Source organism: Phascolarctos cinereus, unplaced genomic scaffold (assembly GCF_003287225.1).
Source record: "Phascolarctos cinereus isolate Bilbo 61053 unplaced genomic scaffold, phaCin_HiC Scaffold_726;HRSCAF=1367, whole genome shotgun sequence".
NCBI lineage: Eukaryota > Metazoa > Chordata > Mammalia > Diprotodontia > Phascolarctidae > Phascolarctos > Phascolarctos cinereus.
Window position 1 is genome coordinate 171,092,897 of NW_027556098.1, and position 22,374 is coordinate 171,115,270.

The 22,374-nt window shown below is 41.9% G+C and overlaps 1 protein-coding gene and 1 long non-coding RNA gene across 2 annotated transcripts in view; one reads left to right on the plus strand and one right to left on the minus strand.

Moving 5' to 3' along the window:
- Nucleotides 1–22,374, minus strand: part of ORC4 (origin recognition complex subunit 4) — a 115,302-nt gene that overhangs the window by 66,782 nt on the left and 26,146 nt on the right. The window contains 2 exon segments of the mRNA XM_020984740.2: nt 14,476–14,566; nt 14,841–14,917. Of these exon segments, the coding sequence (XP_020840399.1) occupies nt 14,476–14,566; nt 14,841–14,917 (168 nt within the window).
- On the plus strand, nt 7,435–8,649 carry LOC144454536 (uncharacterized). Its single transcript, XR_013483016.1, has 2 exons — nt 7,435–7,558; nt 8,615–8,649. It is a non-coding gene; the product is annotated as an uncharacterized LOC144454536 (long non-coding RNA).

Genomic DNA, 22,374 nt, shown 5'->3' on the forward strand with positions numbered 1-22,374 from the left:
AACACACATGCTCTACCACATGTAAACTAGTCTAGTTATATTAGAAAGTAACATTGGAATTATGTAAGAAAAATTACCAAACCATTTGTAGCCTTTAAACCATTAATCCCATTATGAGGCATACCAAAATTGGTGTTTTAAGAAAATTACTTCAGCAGTGGTATAAAGGATAGAATGGAGACAGAGGGCACTTCAAGCTGGAAGAACAAGTAAGACAATACTGAAGTCTAGAGGGGATGAGAGTCTAAAGTAGGGAAGTGGACATCTTATAACTAGGTCCTGATTACTGCAAACAAGTGAAGTAGTTGAATTCAAATTCCAACTGCATTATTTCCAACAGGCTGGAACAAACTACTATATGTTACATAATTATACCTTCAATAAGTGTGAATCTGAATACATACAATGCCTTTATGGGCTTCAATAGTTGCACTGACTATAGAAGGAAGTAGATGGATGAGAAAGATGCTGTGAAAGCAGAATAGTAAGGACGTGGTAGTGAATGGAACTGTGGAGTAAGAGAGAGTAAGGAGCTGAGTGTGACTGAGGTTTGAAACCTAAGTGACTAGAAGGATGGTGGTACCTTTAACATAGAAAAGTTCAAAACAGGCAGGTGGAGAGTTGGGTATGAAAATGAACTCTGTTCTGGACGTGTATACGGCTGTATTAAATTATTCTTGTTTGAATAAAGAATAACAAATGTGAACTAATTCAGAGAAACGTGGAAGTTATATAAAACTACTGCAGAGCTAGCAGAATAATACTCACAAAAATTGTAATAATGTAAATAAAGATAACACTAATAAACCAAAGAATTCTTGTCAGAAACAATGATCAATGTTGATCTGCATGTTGGAGGGCAACTACTGCAAGTTTGAAAGAACGCTGTGTATACTTATTCTTGGATCCTACTCTGATTAAGTTCAAGTCCTTAATGGTGTGTTGGAAGCCAGCACCTGGTAGTGGGCCCCTAACCCCGTGAAAACACCAAACCGCAAGCAGCTTGTTCCGGGACAAACCGTATCATAACATGTTTTCGTCAACAGATGTACTAACCGCAAAATGTTGCCATACCGCCCTGGAAAGTCCCGGAGGCCTATTTTTCTTTAGCCCCTCCCCACTTTTACCCTATATAAGCTTGAACGCTCAAAAATAAAATTAGACCTTGCCTACCATCCTTTTGGTCTCGCTCCTCCTTTCACCCATTCCTTTCAGCCAGGATCCTCCTCGACCCCCCACGTATACTGGCCCTGCAGGTCGGGGCAAGTGGCGCCCAACGTGGGGCTCGAGGTTCGGACTTCTGCCAGGCGGACCATCATTGAGAAACGATTCGTCGCGACCCCCTCCTTCTCATCGCTCATGAAGAGCCCCTGCGTTTTGGTAAGTTGAGTTTTCGTCCGCCTCATTCTAGTCATGGGTTCCAACCTTTCTAAGGAACAGGTCTTTATCCAAGACCTTAAGCATGCCCTTAAGGAGAGAGGAGTTAAAGTTAAGAAAAAGGACCTTTTGAAATTCTTTCTTTTTGTAGATGAGGTCTGCCCTTGGTTTATGGTTACCGGCCCATATTCATCCGGGAAAGTGGCAGAAGGTCGGGAGAGACCTCAATAGAAAGTTGCAAACTGAAGGGCCAGAGGCGGTCCCTCCCTCGGCTTTTTCTTACTGGGGTATCATCAGAGACATAGTGGAATCTGCCCCTGGGGACCCAGGCAAGCGCCAACTCCTTTCGGTGGCAGAGTTTTGTTTACGCCCCTTGTCGGGCAGCTTCTGTTAAATCGCTACAGCGCCCTTTATCACGAACCGCCTCTACAAAGTCATTAGAATCAGTGGGAAAAAGTCCCCCTAGACCCCCTCCGTGGTCATTACCATTCCGCCGGAACCTCCAAAGCCCTTTATCCTCCCCTCCCTGTGGAAACGGTCCCGGCTACTGAACCTTTAACACTGCCTATAATTGCAAAACACAAAACTCCTCCTTTAGGAGATCCTGACCCTGATACTCTAGATCCCGGGGACGAGGCGGAACTGGAGGAAGAAGCCGCCCGATATAATAACCCGGACTGGCCCATAACTCCCAGTACCTACCCCCTCCCTACATATCCCAGACTTGCGCTCCTGCGCTTTTGCCCCCCATTCCCACTTCCTCAGCCCTCACATCCGCCAGAAGTCAACTCTCCACTCAAGTTAAGGAGCTCCGAGAAGTCTTAGATCTACAAAAGCAATATGCACAACTCTCTTCGGAACTGAGTTCCCTGCAACACTCCCTCCAGAATTCTGTCATTTTCCCCCAATAGGTCGCAGTTACATCAGAAACCCCTGAAAAAGATCAGAGCCAGTGCTAGAGATAAAAATCTAACAAGGCACAGCCCATGATATTCCCTGTTATGACCCGGTCTCGTCAGCCTGACTCCTCACACAACGACCCCAAGGAAGTTTCTGCCAGTGAAGGGGAGGGAGATGAAGAAAGTGAGGAAGAAGGAAGAGGACGAGGGAGAGGGGGAGGGACAGGATAGTGGAAAAATAGAAGAAGAGGAATGGGCAATTGGAAAAAAGGAAGGACAGCGGTTAGAATATAGGAGATTGCAGTTCAAAGGGATTAAGGATCTTAACGCCGCCGTCAAGTCCTATGGTCCTAACGCCCCGTTACCCTCTCAGCTCTTGAATCTATGTCCCGCGGAGGATATCTCTTGCCGGCAGAATGGCTTCGTGTAGTACAGGCAGTCCTTTCAAGGGGGCAGTTCTTGACATGGAAAGCAGATTTCTTCGACCGCTGCCAATCCATGGCTACAGCCAACCAAAAATCCCCTGGCTCCCCCGCTTTAAAGTGGACTTATGAAAGTTGAGTGGTCAAGGGAAATACGCAGAGGAGGCCAAACAACGCTGCCTCCCAATAGGCCTCTTGGCGCAAACCGCCAATGCTGCATTCGCGGCTTGGCGTGCCTTGCCCACTTCTGGATCCCCCCTTGCTCCGCTTAATAAGATCGCAAGGAACTCAGGAAGATTTCTCTGAGTATGTTAGTAGGCTCTTGGAAGCAACTGAACGAACCTTAGGGCAAGAAGCGTCTAATGATCAGCTTGTGAGACGCTTAGCATATGAAAATGCTAACAATGCCTGTCGGTCTGCCTTACGCGGGAAGTGGAGAGATAAAACATTAGAGGAAATGATACGTATGTGCAGAGATGTAGATCCCTTCACTACCAAAATGTCCCAGGCCGTACATCTGGCCATAGGGGCAGCTCTCCAAACCGGGGACTCCCAAAAGGCATGCTTCCGGTGTGGTCAACCTGGCCATTTTGCCCGACAGTGCCCTAGTGCCCCTGACACTCCCTCCGCTCCAATCAGCAATAAGGCTTCCCAACCCTCCACCCTCTGCCCTCGGTGTAGGAAAGGGAAACACTGGGAATACCTGCCGCTCAACTACAGACGTTCATGGCCACCCTTTACAGGGAAACGGTCGGAGGGGCCAGCCCCGGGCCCCCCAGTCGACCCCTTTGTTCGGGCCTCGGGGATCAGCCAGTCCACACCCCACTCTTCAGAGCCACTGCAGGAAGCGCAGGGGTGGACTTGTGTGCCGCCTCCACCTCAGTATTGACCCGAGGGTGGCGTCCATATTATTCCTACAGGCATCTTTGGCCCCCCGCCCCCTGACTTCTATTTTTTCATCCTTGGTCGCGCCTCCGCTACTATTAATGGCCTCATGATTCACCCCTCCATTGTGGATAGTGATTACACGGGGGAAATTCAGATACTTGCCTCAACCCTGAAAGGGCCCCTCACTGTCCGTCAGGGACAACGCCTTGCGCAGGCTCTCCCGCTCCCCCTACAGACTCCATACCCTGCTCTCGCCACTGTTAGAGGCCACTCCAAGCCTGGTTCCTCAGACATCTATTGGGTCCAGGCCATTTCCCAAGACCGCCCCATGCTTACGCTTTTTATTCAAGGCAGGCTTTTTGAAGGAATATTAGATTCAGGAGCTGACTCGACTGTTATTCAAAAGACAGTTGGCCATCTTCGTGGCCCCTTCAACCATCCATGACACACTTGCAGGGCATAGGTCAATCCCACAATACCCTACAGAGCTCTCAATGGCTGCCTTGGCAAGACAAAGAAGGAAATAAAGGGACTGTTCGGCCTTTTGTGATCCCCGGCTTACCTGTCAACTTATGGGGAAGGGACATTCTTTCACAGATGGGGGTAATTATGTGCAGCCCAAATACCGTTGTGACCCGTCAAATGCTCTCCCAGGGATTTCTCCCAGGGCAAGGATTAGGCAAGAAAGGTCAAGGGCAACTGTCCCCATTGTTGCTGAAGGGAGAAAAGGACGAGCAGGCCTTGGTTGTGAGAGCCCAGATAATCAGAACCATTTTTCGTGAGGGCCACGGGTCCTCCTGCACTCCAGGCAGATAGGATCTCGTGGAGAAATGACCTACCCGTCTGGGTAGACCAGTGGCCCTTACCCAAGAAAAAACTGGAGGCAGCGCTTGCTTTAGTGCAGGAGCAACTAGCTGCAGGTCACATAGAACCATCTACATCCCCGTGGAACACGCCCATTTTTGTTATCCAAAAAAGATCAGGTAAATGGCGACTCTTACATGATTTACGGGCCGTCAATAAAACTATGATTCCTATGGGGGCCCTTCAACCTGGGCTCCCCTCCCCTGTAGCCATACCGCAAGATTTTTCTAAGATTACAATTGATCTTAAGGATTGCTTCTTTTCCATTCCCCTCCACCCTTCCGATTGTCAGCGCTTCGCTTTTAGTGTTCCTATTACCAATTGTGTGGGCCCTTCTCCGCGCTTTCAGTGGAAAGTTTTGCCACAAGGCATGGCTAATAGCCCTACGCTGTGCCAAAAATATGTTGCCCAAACAATTGATCCTTTCCGCTTGCAGTATCCCAAGCTTTATATTATCCATTATATGGACGATATCCTCCTTGCAGGACCAAATAATGAGGAATTGACTCAGGTATCACAGGAGCTCATTAAGGCGTTGGAATATCGGGGCCTTAATATTTCCCCTGATAAAGTGCAAACCTGCCCCCCCAGCTGTTCTTGGGATTTGAACTCTTGACGAATCGCATTCTCTCCCAGAAGGTTCGCCTACGAGTGAGTCACCTTTGCTCCCTTAATGATTTCCAAAAATTACTGGGAGAATTGAATTGGCTTCGGCCATATCTTAAGATCACTACAGGGGAACTGCGACCCTTGTTTGATATTCTTAAAGGAGACTCCGATCCAAATTCACCCCGCTCTCTCACGCCGGAGGCCCGTAAGGCCCTTGCCTTAATTGAGCAAGCCATTCATGAACAACATATTGGCTATTACGCTCCTCAAAAACCTCTTTGGTTCTTAATTTTTTCCACCGCTTTTTCCCCACTGGATTGTTATGGCAGGACATCCGTTATTCTGGATTCATATGCCAGCCACACCTACAAAGATCCTTTCTTCCTACCCGCATTTAACGGCAGGGCTCCTGCGCCTCGGCCGAGAGGCAGCCCTTCGACTTTTTGGTCGAGAACCAGATCATATTGTTTGCCCCTACACTGCTTCGCAGATTCAATGGCTGCTTCAGAATGATGATGATTGGGCAGTTAATTGCATTTCCTATATGGGAGCTATAGACAATCATTATCCCTCAGATAAGCTCATTCAGTTCTTTCAGAAAACACCCGTGGTCTTCCCAAGGATCACCAAAGCGGAGCCCATAGAGAGCGCCCATTTGGCGTTCACTGATGGCTCCGCCACAGGGAAGGCAGCCTTTAGTGTTGATGGACAGGTCACCTCTTTTGACACCCCTTTCACCTCCGCGCAGCTGGTAGAGCTCGCAGCGGTCATTAAGGTTTTTGAATCTGTCTCGGGCCCCCTCAATGTTTATACTGATAGTTCCTATATTGCACAGTCAGTCCCTCTATTGGAAACCGTCCCGTATATCCGTCCCTCCACTAATGCGTCTCCTCTTTTTGCCACTCTTCAGCTTCTAATTCTCTCCCGCGACACCCCTTTTTCATTGGTCATATTCGTGCCCATTCCGACCTCCCCGGTCCTCTTTCTGAAGGGAATGATCAGGTTGATCAAGTAACTCGTCGCATTCTGCTTGCTCTGTCTGCCTCCCTGTTGAGGCTGCCACACAAGCCCACAAGCTGCATCACCTGAATGCCCATACGCTTCGTCTCAAGTTCCCTATAACCCGGGAACAAGCCAGACAGATTGTGAAACAGTGCCCTGGTTGCCTGACCCTCCTTCCTGAACCTCATAATGGCATCAATCCCCGAGGTCTTATCCCGGGGAACTTTGGCAAATGGATGTCACTCACTATCCCCCTTTTGGTCGGCTTAAATATTCATGTGTCCATTGATACCTTCAGTGGCTTCATTTTTGCCACCCTGCAACCTGGAGAGGCCACCAAACATGTCATTAATCACCTCCTTAGTGCCTTGGCGGTCCTCCCGCAGCCCAAAATTCTTAAGACAGATAATGGCCCTGGTTATACCAGTTCTTCTTTCAGATCTTTTTGTACAAGTTGCATATTAAGCATGTTACTGGTATACCCTATAATCCTCAAGGGCAAGGAATTGTGGAAAGGGCCCATCAGACACTGAAAAACATGATCCTGAAATTACAATCAGGGAGGGAAGTTCTTTATCCCAGAGCTGGCAATGCCAAAACATTGCTCAATCACGCTCTTTTTGTTTTAAATTTTCTCACTCTGGACACTGCGGCAAAGAGTGCCGCAGACCGCCTTTGGCATTCCACTACGGCCCAAACCTACGCTCAGGCAAAATGGAAAGATCCCCTGCTTGGCAAATGGCAGGGCCCTGATCCTGTGTTAATCTGGGGCAAAGGCCATGCTTGTATTTATGACTCAAAGTGCCAAAATGCTAGATGGTTGCCTGAAAGGCTGATTAGGTTGATGGACAAGCCAGAAACTCATAATGCCGTCCAGGGAACCACACCCCCTGAGACACCTCTGTTTTCTTTCTCTGTTTTACAGAAAATGACGATCCTCGTAATTTTCCTCCTGTTCCGTGGGAGCCACGGTGGTTTTCAATCTCCTGACCCAGTAGCGCTCAGCCGTGCCCTCTTTGGAAGCCCTTGTGACTGCGGCGGGGGCACGTTCACTGTCCGTCCCGCCACCTACACGCAAGAAGTGGACTGCGGGGAAAAGACAGCCTACCTCGCCTACCGTCATTCTATCACGGGCGTCTCCAAACCCAAGTGGGAATGCGTAAGGAAGCCCCGAGTTATCCCTCCGAATGGTGGCCAGCCCGGGCCTTGCCCCAGTGATTGCAACTACCTTGAGGCCTTGCACTCCACATGCTATAGTTCTACCCAGCAGTGCAGTGGCAGCTCAGGAACAGTCTATCTTACTACAATACAGGAAAGAGAATATGGCTCCACAGGAGGGGACTGGGCGATAACTCCAAGGCCTACGTGGAAGTACCAATAAGTATGCTCAGGCTTCCTGTCAAAGAAAATATTGGAAAAAATGTCTGTTGGCCCCTTCATGCACCTGTCCATATCTCTGATGGGGGTGGCCCTACAGACCAAATTAGGGAACATGAGGTTAGGGAACGAATAAAAAAAATTAAGAGTATGTACCCCCCATCCATTACCATCCACTTGCACTGCCCAAACCCCGGGGAACGGACCTAGATGTCCAAACTTCAGAAATCCTTGAAGCAACACTTAAGGCCCTTAATTACTCTAACCCTGATTTGGCTGCCGATTGCTGGCTGTGTATGGCCCTTGGCACACCTATGCCCATAGCTTTGATGTCCAAATGGCTCCACATCCACAAATTGCACACTTAGTCCACCTTTTAAGGTACAACCTGTTGGTCTCCGCCCCTCTCCTTGTATCCAAGCCCCATTTCAGAATTCCACTGCTGATATTGATGTTGGTTGCTACCTTTGCTAATTGCTCTGAAGTCAAAAACTATACCTCACAGGAACCTCTCTGTCCCCTGCCGGGACAACTTTTCGCCTGTGGGGGAAATATGGCCTACTCTGCTCTCCCCCAGAATTGGACAGGACTCTGCACACAAATTTCAATCCTCCCTGATATCGACATCATTCCGGGAGATGAGCCTGTCCCACTGCCCAGTTTTGATTATATTACTGGAAGACCCAAGAGGGCTTGCATTTATCCCCCTCCTTGTTGGCCTTGGGATTACAGGGGCACTCGCTACCGGCTCTGCCGGCATAGGAGTTGCTGTTGATTCATATACAAAACTATCCCATCAATTTCTTAATGATGTGCAAACCCTCTCGGGGACGATAAATGACCTTCAAGACCAAATTGACTCCCTGGCGGGAGTCGTTCTTCAGAATAGGAGGGGCCTAGATTTACTCACGGCAGAACAAGGGGGAATTTGCTTAGCCCTACAAGAAAAATGTTGCTTCTATGCAAATAAATCTGGGATAGTGCGGGATAAAATCAAAAAACTGCAAGAGGATCTGATTGAAAGACGCAAAAACTTTTTGAAAATCCCCTCTGGAGTGGCTTGAATGGAGTCCTCCCATACCTCCTCCCTCTTCTTGGACCTTTAATTGGTCTCCTCCTACTTTTTCTTTTGGACCTTGGGCCTTTACCAGACTAACCTCTTTCATTAAGACGCAGATTGAGGCTTCTCTTAAAAACACCGTCAATATCCATTACCACCAACTTGCTTTGTCAGAAGATCCTAGTGATACCATGGAAGAGGGTCTCCAGTTCTCGAAGCTCGTGCAACCGGAATCTCGCTGCTCGCGGTGGTGGAGAAATTTAAGGATAAAAAGTGATCTGGCAGCTGTGAGAGAGCCCATGACGGGAATATTGAGGTCCCATGTTCAAAAAGATAAGCGCGGCTGCAGTTTTCCCCATGACGGGAATAGAGTGAGGCCATGATGGGTTACATCGTGGGGTCCCCTCGCTTAGCCTAAGACAGGGACCACTGCCACTAATGCGCTTTGAACATGGAGGCCGACCTCATAGCCTAAGACAGGCCTCTCACCTGCTATTTTAAATAAAAAGGGGGACATGCTGGAGGCCAGCACCTGGTAGTGGGCCCCTAACCCCGTGAAACACCAACCCAAGCAGCTTGTTCCGGGACAAACCGTACCATAACGTTTCGTCAGGCTAACCGCAAGATGTTGCCACACCGCCCTGGAAAGTCCGGAGGCCATTTTTCTTTTGCCCCTCCCCGCTTTTGCCCTATATAAGCTTGTAACGCTAAAAATAAAATTAGACCTTGCCTACCATCTTTTTGGTCTCGCTCCTCCTTTCACCCATTCCTTTCAGCCAGGATCCTCCTCGACCCCCCACGTATACTGGCCCTGCAGGTCGGGGCAATGGTGTGCTTCCAATTAGCTCAAAGCAAAGAAATTTAATGGAATTGGATAGTAATAATGATTGGTATAAATTATTCCCCCCCATAAAGTTGAGAGGCACTTACCTACTAATACACACAGAGTGCATAGAAAAAATGGGCACAAATGGAAGTGAGAGTAAAATAGCACTTCTAAGGCAGAAGGGAACATATACTCTCTATCCTCTTTCCCTTAAGAGCCCCAGGGCTACTACTACTTAGCAGCTCCTCCCACAGCTAGCGGGGAAAACAGGAAAAATAAATCATCCATTCCACTCCACTGGAGGCTCTGGTCTAAAAACGAACTTTCCAATTACATTATATTTTAAAGATCACCTACCCAGGGACACCTTCTAATTCAATCAAAATTTCTACACTTCCTAAGCTGGTAACATTTTATTTTTCTTGCGATTATATTTGGGTGTATTAACACCATGTCACCTTGTGAAATGACATGTCTAGACCAAAAAGGAAAAAAAAATTATGAAATCTTGAAGATAATCCTTTATGCTACACAAACTCTAAAACAATTTCTAACTTAAAAAATGACAATTACTCATTTTTGTTACACTATCTAGACTTTCAAAATTTAAAGAATTTTCAAGATTCAAGTAGATCATAATTTAGAAAGTAGCACTGATTGGTGAAATGTGTTGAAGCTCACGTTATTAGACTTATAAATACACAGATCAGTAAAAAAATAATTAGGAAGAAGGGAGGTTTGGTTAAACAAAGGTTTAGAGACAGTAGATTCCAACAAATCGGTCATATTTTTGTAATACTGGACTTGGGGTAGAACCTATGGAGGGCAGGATTCTCTATGTTAAAAAAAATAAATTCAACGTGAATTATTCTGAGGGGCTAAAGGATATCCAGCCTGGGTAAGAATAGAAATAAAAATCCTGGACTTGTGATTTCACCATTATAGGGAACTCCCAGATGAGGGAATTCTCTTTGCCATGCAGGTCAGCACTTTCTCTACAACTTAAAACTTTTGAGACTTGTCTATGGAATTACATAAATCCGTGCCAAAGGGAAGCCTTGAAGCCAGATTTTCCTGGTTCTGAGGTCAACACTCTATCCAATATGTCACACTGCCTACTGTTATAACAAATTTAAACTAAACTGGAGTGTCTAATAATTAAAAAATGGAAAATGAGATATACCTTACAACCAATTTTGCCTAGTATATCTTTCTTGAAAAGAAATTGATCACATGTTCTCAAGAGGTTCATGATTAGTGATACTTTTTAACATTATAAAAACACCTTAATTCCATAAAATAGAAGTTAGATTTTTATAAAGTATAGAGAAGGCTTTTTCTAATTGCTGTCATTCTCTAAACAGTCTACATTCTAATCACATCATTCAAATAAAACTGCTTTTTCCAAAATTACTAATAATCTCTTAATTGTCAAATCTAAAGTTTTTGTTTTTCAATATATACCCTTCTTGAACTTTCTGCAGTCTATAACACTGTCAATCACTCTCTTCTCTTTGACACTCACTTCACTTGAGGTTTTAGTGACACTACCCTCTCCTTGTTCTCCTCTTACCTATGTGAATGCTCATTCTGTCTTCTTTGTTGGATCTGCATCCATGTCAGCTCACTAACCATATGTATCTCTCTTTATACTATTTAAGTTTATTTTCAAATCTACTTAGCCCTAAACTACAGTCTGACATTCCCTACTGTCTATTAAACATAGCAAACTTCATGTCTCATAGACATCTAAAACTCAAAATGTCCAAAACCGAATTATCTTCTCTTTCCCCAAAGTCTCTCCTCTTTCTAACTTTCTTATTATAGTGGAGGGCACCATCATGCCCTCAGTCTCCCAGGCTAGAAACCTAAGTGTCATCCTTGACTCTTCTCTCTCAGCCGATATCTAACCTGTTATCAAGACCATTCAATTCAACCTTTGAAAGAGCTTTCATATATACATATACAAATATGTATGTATGTATGTATATATATATATATCTGTATATATAACCATTATAACCACTCTGCTTAGCGACTCAGGCCTGGGCTACTCTAACAGCTTGCTGGCTGGTTTCCCTGCCAAAACTCCCACTCCAGTCCAGGGCTTCTTAAACTTTTTACACTCACCCTTCAGTGCTTCATAAACTGTGGGTTGAGACCACATATTGCAGTGGTGGGCAACCTGCAGCCTTGAGTCATTTTCAGCTATTGTGCAGGTATACAAGGATTTAGGGATCACTCTGTATTTGAGATTCTTCAATTATATCATTAGAATTTGGTGGTTACTTTCCAGGCTATTCTACATAATTCTATTTAATACCCATTGCAGGAGAAGTATCATACATTGCAAAGGAAAACTATTAGGAAGTATTATTGCTGCAAAATTAATTAAAAAATAAAAATCAGCAAATTGAAAAAGAGATAGAAAAGATAATTTAATCAGAAGAAGATAAGAAATGATGGAAATCTGAAATGAGTCACACACAGCTGGATCTAGGGAGTAGTAGAAAGATGAGAGCATTAAGACCTAAAGGAGTCCTGATCCTTCACCAGCATTCCAGTAAAGCTCTAAAAATGCACCAGAAAGAACAGTGATAAGGCAAGTATCTATCAGTTCCTCCATCTAATCCAAGACTTCACAAAATGACTGAGAGAATTCTGCAGAAGCCCTAGTTACAGATGAACCAGTATTGGCAGAGGCAACACATACAAGCAGGGCAGACTGGGAACAGTGAAAGGGGAGCAGATCAACACTGAGGCAGCATGAACTCAGGCCCAAGAAGCAGAATACCTATCTAGCCAGCCTAGTACCAGAGATACACTCACATATACACGTGTGTATATACAAGTTTATTATGTTTATTAATTACTTAGCCCTAATCTGCAGTCTGACATTCTCAACTGTCTATTAAACATAGCAAACTGAATGTGTCATAGACATCTAAAACTCAAAATGTCCAAAAATGAATTCATTATCTCCCCCTCCCCCAAAGTTTCTTCTCTAACTTTATTACTACAGTAGAAGGCATACTCTCAGTCTCCTACGGTAATAATAATAATATTATGTTTATATATGTATATATAATACATGTGTATACATATACAACACACAGGATGGCCTAAATGGAATAGGCCAATAGAGATACATATAAACAATTCAATTTAATTAACATTTATTAAGCACTTATTATGTGCTAAGCACTGTGCTACCAACTAGGAACACAAAAAGAGGCAAAAGGCTATCCCTGCCCTCAAGGAACACAAAACTAATGGGAGAGATATAATGCAAACAAATATATACAGCATAAATAGGAAATAATTAAAAGAAGGAAAGCACTGGAATAAAGAGGAAGTAGGGAAGGCTTCCTGTAAGAAGGTGGGATTTTATATTTATAGCAGCTCTTTTTGTGGTGGCAAAGAATTGGAAATTGAGGGCATGCCCCTCAATTGGGGAATGGCTGAACAAGTTGTGGTATACGAATGTAATGGAATACTATTGTGCTATAAGAAATGATGAACAGGCTGACTTCAGAAAAACCTGGAAAGACTTGTATGGTCTGATGCTGAGTGAAGTACGCAGAACCAGGAGAATGTTGTACACAATAACAACCACACCGTACGATAATCAATATTGATAGACTTAACCCTTCTCAGCAATACAAGGATCTAGGACATCTCCAAACGCCTCATGATGGAAAATGCTATCCACATCCAAAGAAAGAACTATGGAGTCTGAATGAAGATCGAAGTATACTATTTGCTATTTTTTTTTCTTCTGTTGTGTTTTGTTTCCTCTTTCTGGTGGTTCCTATTGGTTCTAATTCTTACTTACAACATCACTAACATGAAAATATGTTTAATAGGAATGTATATGTATAGCCTATATCAGATTGTGCACCATCTTGGGGAGGGAGGTGAGGAGGGAGGGGGAGAAAAATTCAAAACTCAAAAGCTTATGGAAGTGATTGTTGATAATTCAAAATAAATTGATAAAAAAATTTTTTTTTAAAAGGTGGGATTGTAGTTGGGACTTAAAAGAAGCTAAGAGGCTAGCAGTTGGAGTTGAGGAAGGAAAGAGTTCCAGGCATGGGGGACAGCCAGAGAAAATACCTGGAGTCCAAGGAAAGGTAGATAGGAGAATTATCAGCATAAAAATGGTAATTAAATTCATGGAACCTATGAGATTACCAAGTGAAGTAGTATGGGGGGGGGAAGGGAAGAAGAGGACCCAGAACATGTCCCTGAAGGAAACCTACAGACAGATGGTATGATCTGGAAGAGGATTCAGCAAAGGACCAATGAGATAGGAAGAAAGAAAACTAGGAGCAGCGTCTTGAAAACCCAGAGAGAAGAGAATAGCAATGAGGAGAAAGTGATTGACAGTCAAAAGCTACAAAGAGGTCAAGGAGAATGAAAATGTGGGAAAAGGCCGCTGGACTTGGAAATCAGGAGATCATTAGTAACTTTGGAGAGAGCTTTTTCAGTGGAATGATAAGGTCAGAGAAGCCAGATTGTAAAGGGTTAAGAAGAAAGCGAGAGGAGACAAAGCAGAGGCACATATTGGCGATGGCCTTTCTGAGGAGTTTAGCTACAAAGGGTAGAAGAAAAATAGGACAATAGTTAGCAATGATGGAAGGATCAAGAGAGGGTTTTTTTTTCAAGATAGGAAAGACATGGGCATGCTTGTAAGCAGTAGGAAAAGAGCCAGTAAAAGTACACTGAGAATAAGTGAAAGAGTAGGAATGTCTAATGGAGCTTTCTGATGGAAAAGACAGGATGGTATGGAATAAACAAATGATAGCAAATATACGCAAGCATGTAGCTTGAAACTTTTAAAGTACCAATATACCAAAACAGGAAAATCAGTAAAATGGGGGAATGTGGGGAAATCACACTGAAGATATTTTGCCTCTTGGATATAATGAGAAGCTTCAATCCATTTATACACAAATAGGGGGGAAAACCCTTTTTTTTTCTCCAAGGGCAATTGAGGTTAAGTGACTTGCCCAGGGTCACAGAGCTAGCAAGTGTTAAATGTTTGGTCTGAGGCTGGATTTGAACTCAGGTCCTTCTGACTTCAGGACCGGTGCTCTATCCACTGCACCACCTAGCTGCCCCAAACCTCATTTTTAAGAAATCAATTTTTACCATAGTTTTTCCTGATCCTCTGGGTCCAATAATTAGTGCAGAGTTACTTTCTCCATGGATAGCTGTTCGTTTTAGCAGCTCAATTAAGTGTCTGAAATTATAAAAGGTAAAAATGAAGAGAAGACCTATCAAGTTCTAACAGTATTAAGGAAAAAACCCCACAAAAACAAAATAAAACCCCAACAATTTAAGTGGAAAAGTAGTGATAATTTTAGCCTCAATACTTTTAATATCAAGAAGAGGTAGAGATAGTAGCATTAATCAAAGTACTTTGTCAGTAATGAAGACAAGAAAATTTCAATTTTGTTGCTCTAATCAAAAGTATAAAAACAAGTCACATGTAAGACAACCAATGTTTTTCTTACCTGTACTGTGCTTGTACTCCAAATAAGTTACCCTTTGGAATCTGGTGACAAAATCTTTCACGTAAAATTCTTTGTACCTACAAAATAGCAGGGAAAATCAAAATATATTTTTGGCTATAAATTTTTTTTTTGAAATGTACTGAGAAAATGAGTCCCCAGAATTAGGTGCTAATAAGTCCACTTTTAAGCCTTAAGCAAGTGAATAACCCTTTATAAATCTGCTTCCTTAACTATAAGATAGAGTTAAATGATTGGTAAAAATTACAATTCTAAAATTCTATAATCTACCTTATTATTCCAAACCTCCCTTGTCTACAAAAAAAACCCTTGCTAATAACCATGATGCTAGTTCCTCCTTTCATGGACTTGGAAATATTTTTGATCTTTTTGGTGTTCTAAGACATATATTAAGGAAGCCTCTAGATAATCTAAGAAGGCAGGAATACAAAGCAGTAAAATCAAAAAGAGAGAAACAACATTCTTTCTGCCCAAACATTATGAACTGAATGTGTCTGGTGATACAGAAGTGGGCTATAAACTAATGCTAGTATAAGTCAAATCAATGCATATCTGACTTGACTTTACAAATGCACCAGCATGCCAACCACATGTCTATGAAACTGTAAAATATTTTAAAAGAATACTGTATCCTCATTCAGTTTAAAATTATCAAGATGAATAGCCATTCATCTTAAAATCCACGCAAAGAGGCCAGTGAAGTTCTAGCCTGGTCAAACTTTAAAGATGTTTTTTATTCTATTCTAGCCACTACTATCATCAAAAAACACACACACACACACACACACACAAAAACACACAAAAAAACCCCCAGGTGTTTGAAAAGAAAAGGGAATTTCCAAGACGGAACAGTTGAACAGTTGCCAGGGGACAAAAAGCATTCGTCAACAGGTAAAGATGGTTTAATCAATTTTTTAAAATAGACTTTAGCATTGGGCATGCGTGTGTTAAAGAATAAAACAAAGAACTTTTGAACTAGACTCAAATGCCTCACCTTATATAAAACTTCAACTTAAAGGTATGATAAGCAGTTACGGATAAGGGTATTCTCACTAGTGAAAAAAAATCAACTGGGCAAATTTTAAATTAAAATTTAATTAACTCATTTTTAAACCACCTAATTTTCCTAATATATACACCTACAATTCTCTCCCTCTCAGAAAGCTATTCTTTTGTACCAAAAAAAGGAAAAAAAAACTCAGTTCAGCATAACTAATTAGCATATCATCACAAACTCTGACACTACACACAAACTTCCACACCCATACCATAATCCCAACAGTGGGAAATTACCTGTTTCTCTCAACATTGGGTGTAACCTTAGTCACTATAATTTCACAGCATAAAGTTTTAATTATTTTGTTATTTTTTCCATTTATATTATTTAGCCATTGTGTATATACTGTTTTCTTGGTTCTAATTACTTTACTGTGCATCAACAATTCATACAAATATTCCCATGCTTCTCCATATTAAATCATATTAATTTTTTTCACCGTGGAATTCTGTTAAATTGATGTACTACAACTTGTTTAACTCTTCCCTCATGAATGGGGAAATGCCTTAAAAAAATAATAATAACAACTTCCTTGGGGTATGTGCCCAGCAGTAGAATTTTTGTCTCATTTTAGGCACTTTCTTTGCAATTGCAATTCCAAATTGCTTTCCAGGCTGGCTGCGGGTAAGTAATTTCTAATCAGTACATACCACCACCAGTACTTATTAGACACACTTCAGGAGAAAATTTATGATAAAAGTGTGTCAATTACAGTAACTTAAAAGATCATGTTCATTTAATAAAAGGGATAGAGATAGGGAATGGGATAATAATAAGCTAGCATATATGTAGCACTTTAAGGTTTACAAACCCTTTACAATATCATCAAATTTTATCTTCACAACAACCATGGAAAGTAGGTACAATTATTATTCCTTTATACATGAGGAAACTGCAGAAAAGGCTGAGCGATTTGCCCAGAATTACATAGCTAGTGTCTATGGAATGATTTGAACTCAGTTCTTCTTGACTCCAAGTCAGCACTCTATCCATTACACCAAATGGTTGCCTCTCAATGACTGCGAGGATAGGGAAGATATCTGTTGATGTGACTGGCACAGGTAAAGAAACTCCCTCTACCAATGCACATCATCCCCTTCTGTGTAACATATAATCTTAGAGGACTGCCTAGAACTCTGACAATTTGTCCAGGTTCAAATAATCAGTACTTTCCAGGGGCAGGACTTCAATCCTGGTCAACCTGGCTTGGACACTACTAGTTCTCTCTTTTTACTGTGCCAGGGTATACCAGTAAAAATTATACCAACACAGAATATATTTGCAATGTAACAGTTCAAACCTTGAAAAAATAAATGTATTACATATGAAATCTACTTTGTTTAAAGTTTGGATGAAAGTCTTTTTCTGCTATCTGGCTAGTCTTTTCTGAATAACTGCAATTTAGATCTAAGATCTATTCTGCATCACCCCCAACACACACTAATTTTCATTCCTTCCCAGCAGATTCAATCTCCCTTCACTAGATCCTTATATTCTGTCCTCAGGAAAACTATCTCCTATGCTAGGTTAAAACAAAAACAAAAAAAAAAAACCCTTTCCTTGCCCCTGATGCTCTTTTAGTTACTATGCTATTTCATTATAAACTTTCTTAGCCAAACTTCTCCAAATAGTTATCTATACTTGGCTACTTTCATTTATAACCAATTGATTCTTAATCCAGCCTGCTACCAGCCTTGTGTCCCAAACATTCTAGTAGAACTATTCTCTAGAGTCACTAATAACTTCCCAATATAACAAACATAATAACCATGTTTGGTTTTTTTTTTTCAGAGAACACAGTAAAGTTTAGAATTGGAAGAGGCCTTAGAAATCATATACTCTAAGTCCCTTAATTTTCAGATCAGGAAACTGAAGCGCAAAGATAAAACAAGTACAAGAGCTGAGATTTGAAGTCAGGTTCTTTGACTTTAAATCCAGGGCTCTTTTTATTATGTTTCACCAGTTATTTTCCTCCTTGACTTTTCCATAGATTACTGAAAAAAGACATTCTCTTCTTCAGTCCAATCCAAAAAGCATTTATTATGTACCCACGCTGCTCTAGGCACCACGCTAAGCACTGGGGATACAATTAATAAAAAGAAAACAGTCCTTGCCTTCCACAAGCTTACAATCTAAAGGGGGAGAAGACAAACAAAAAGGAGGCAGAAAAAGAAGGGGTAGGGTGTGAGTTGATTATTTAATCTCTCTTGCTGTAAGATTTCTAAACTGTCAGATGGCACAGTGGAAAGACAGAGAGAGAGACCTGGCCTGTAGTCAAAAAGACCTGAATTCCAATTTCGCCTCAGACAATTTTCAGCTGTGTGAAACTGGACAAGTCATTTCACTGCTACCTCCATCAGCTTCCTCAACTATGAAATGGAGATAATAATAATAATAATAATAATAATAATAATTTTAAAAAATAGCATTTACCACTCAAGGTTGTTTTGAGTATCAAATGGTATAACGTCTGTAAAGTGCTTAGCGCATGGCCTCATACATAGCAGGTAATTAATAAATGGTTGTTTTATTGTTTTTTCCTTCCTTAAACGTGAGTGTCTCCCAAGGATCTCTCATGGGCTCTCTTCTCTTCTCAAACTATATTACCTCATTTGGTTTTCTCATTAGTTTCTCATCAATTATTATCTCAATGCATGACTCATTTACTTACACACACACACACACCACACACACACACACACACACACACACACACTACACTCTCACTCACACTCTTTCTCTCTCTCATAAATTGATCTCTATCCTTCTCCAGTTCCAATCTCAAGTCTGGCATTACGAATTGCTTTTTGGATATCTTGACCTCGATGGTAAGCACCTCAAACTCAACATATCTAAAACTAAACTTATCTTTTCCCCAAACCCATAATTCCTGTATACCTCTCTATTACTATTGAGGGTTGAAACCATGGTGTTAAACTCATTTTAACTGATCCCTTAGAACAGATCCAATCAGTTGTCAAATGTTCATTTCTACCTTCACAACATCTATCAAGTAAGTCCCCTCCTCTCCTCACAGCTACCACTCTGATACAGATCCTCGTCACCTTAAACCTGGACTACAACAGCCAGCAGTTGGTTTTCCTGCTTTAAGCATTATTATTATTGGGCTATCCAACACTCAACTGCCAAAGCGATATTGCTAAAGCAAAGGCCCTTAAGAAACTGACACTACAACCTAACATTGCCACAAACTATCAAGTTCTATCTCTTTTTGCCTTCACAGCTAAACATCTTAAACAAGCTGTCTATGCTCAGAGCTTCCAATTTCTCTCCTTTCAATCTCTTCTAAATCCTCTGCAACTTGGCTTCTGATCTTATCTATCAACTAAACTTGCTCTCTCCCAAGTTTCCAATTGTTTCTTAAATGTCAAATGCAATGGTGCTTTCTCAATCTTCATCCTTCTGGACCTTTCTGCAGCATCTGACACTATGGATTACCTTACTCTCCTGGATAATCTCTCCTCAGAGGATTTTTTTTTTAACATTACCTTATCTTGGTTCTCCTACCTCTATGACTACTCCTTTTAAGTTCACTTTCCTGGGGCTTTACCCATATTATGCCCAATATCTGTGGGTGTTTCCTAAGGTTCTCTTCTAGGTTCTAGGCCCTTTTTTCTATATACTCACTCATTTAGTGGTATCTCATTAATCTTGAAAAAGGCTCAGTATGAACTCTACAGAGATGATTCCCAGATCTATATGACAAAAATAACATAGTAAACATACACACATATAAATATGTACGTGTGTGTGTGTGTTGTGTGTGTGTGTGTGTGTGTGTGTGTATAAATAATGTGCCAGGCACTGTACTGGCCACTTTACAAACACTGTATCATTTGATGCTCACAACAACCCAGGAGGCAGGGGCTATTATCATCACCCCCATTTTACAGATGAGAAAACTGAGGAAAAGAAGGATTAGGTTAATTACTCAGGGATACACAGCTAGTAAGTATCTACGGTCTGATTTGAATTCAGGTTTTCCTGACTCTAGGCCAAGCATTCTATCCCCTGCATCATCTAGCTACCCCAGGCTACAATCATGCATCACTGTCAATCGGATATTTTAAACTAGATATCCCATAAGCAGATCTTTCACTCAACATGTCTAAAACAGAACTCATCTTTTACCCTTTAGTAACCAATTCTACTCTACACAATCCTTCTCCCTTGATTCCCTAGCGCCCCTTACCATTTCACCAATTATGTCCAGCTTAGTGTTAGCCAGGGAACCACACATACTGTTAGCCACCATCATTCCTACACACATGCTGCTGATTGAAGGTGAAGAAAATCACAAAACTTTAACTGGGCCCTCATTGCTTCTAGGCAATCCTACTATATACCTCCCTGATCAATTTACTATCCTATTCTCCTCATCTATTCTTCTAATCTCATCCCTCTTCAAACTTCCTTTGGAACTCCGTACAGACAAAAATGCTTTACCTTCATCATGACTCCCCCTTTTCCTATCTTCATCTCATGTCACACATATACCTTCTGCCAATATCTCCTTCCTCACCTGTTTCACAAGATTAGATGTTTACTCCTTAACAAGGCTACCCCATTTACCTGCTCAAGCAATCCCATTCCATCTTGTCTCGTTCAACAGATTTCCCCTTCTGCCATTCCCATTCTATCACTTACTTTCAATCTCTCCCTGTTTACTGGTTCCTTCCCTACTGCCTACAAACATTCCCAATGTCTTGCCATCCTAAAAAACCCTCACTTGATCCTTCTAATCCAGCTATCATCCTGTATCTCTTCTGGCCATCATGGCTAAAATCCTGGAAAATCCCAGCTACATGAGATGCCTCTTTCTCTCCTTTCACTCTCTTATTAACTTCTTACAATCCAGCTTTCAATCTTATCCCACCAAAACTACTCTCTCTAAAGATACCAATAATCTCTTATTTGCCAAATCCAATAGCCTTTTCTCAATCCTCATTTTCCCCACAGCCTCGGACACTGTTGATCACTCTCTCCTTGATACTCTCTTCTCTCTAGATTTTTGGGATACCCCTCTTGGCTCTCTGCCTATCTGATTGGTCCTCCAATATCTCCTTTGCTGGATTCTAACCCAGTTCACAATTTTTAGCGGTAAGTGTCCCACATGGTTCTTGTCCTGGGTCCTCTCCTGTTCTCCCCTTTACTATTTCACTTGGTAAACCCATCAGCTCCCCTAGATTTAATTACCACCTCTAGGATGAACAATTCTTAAAACTACTTACCAGGCCTCAACCCTAGATTACTGCAAGAGATTGCTATTTGGCCTGTCTGCCACAAGTCTCTGCCCAGTTTATCCTTTATTCAGCTCCCATAGTGATTTTCCTAAACCACAGGTCTGACCATGTCACCTCAGTACTCAATAAATTCCAGTGGCTCCTGCTGACTTCTAATGTTGCATATCCACATGCTTTTCAAAAATGAATGTTCAGCAGCTATCTTAAAAACATATTCAAAATAGACCTCATCTTCTAATTTCCCAATTACTATAGAAGGCAACACTATTCTCTCAATCGCTCAGGCTCCCAAACTAGGTGTCACCTGATTCCTCATTATCTATCAACACTCTAACTTGACCCCATATGTAACGTATTAGCAAGGCCTAATAATTTCACCTTTCCAAAATTCCTCAAATATGCACCCTTTTTCTCCTGAATTGCCCCCATCTCTTCATCCCTGGATTACTGCAAGAAATTACTGTTTGGTCTCACACAAGTCTCTTCCCAGTTCATCCTTTATTCAGTTGCCAGAGTGCTCTTCCTAAAGCACAGGTCTGACTATGTCACCTCAGCACTCAAAAACTCCAGTGGCTCCCTATTACCTTCAAGGTCAAATAAAAAATTCTCTATATGGTTTTCAAAGCCCTTCATAACTTAACCCTTTCACTCCTACCTTTCCAGTCTTTTTCATACATCTTCCTAAAACCACCCCTATGTATTCTTCAAACCAGTGACAATGGCCTCTTTGCTGTTCCTACATTCCATCTAGACATTTTCTCTAACTGTCCATGATATTTGGCATGTTCTTCCTTACCATCTTCAGCTACTGCCTTCTCTGCTTCCTTCAAGTCCTGACTAAAATGCCACCAGACAGGAAACCTTTCCCATAAAATTGTAAACACTAAATTCTAGTACCTTGACTCTGCTAATTATTAACTAATTATCCTGCATATAACTTACTTGTACATTTTATTTACTTCTTGTCTCCCTTGTTAGATTGTGAGCTCTTTGAGGTCAGATTGTCTTTTACCTCTTCCTATAACCCCAATACTTAGCAAAGGGCCTGGAATTGCTACCTTTCCCCAAAACCCACTCTTCCTCTAAACTTCTATATTGCCTACTATTGAGAACATCACCAGCCTTCATTACCCAGGTTTGAAATCTTGGTGTCAACTTCATTTTCATTCATCCCATAGATCCAAATGTTGTTATC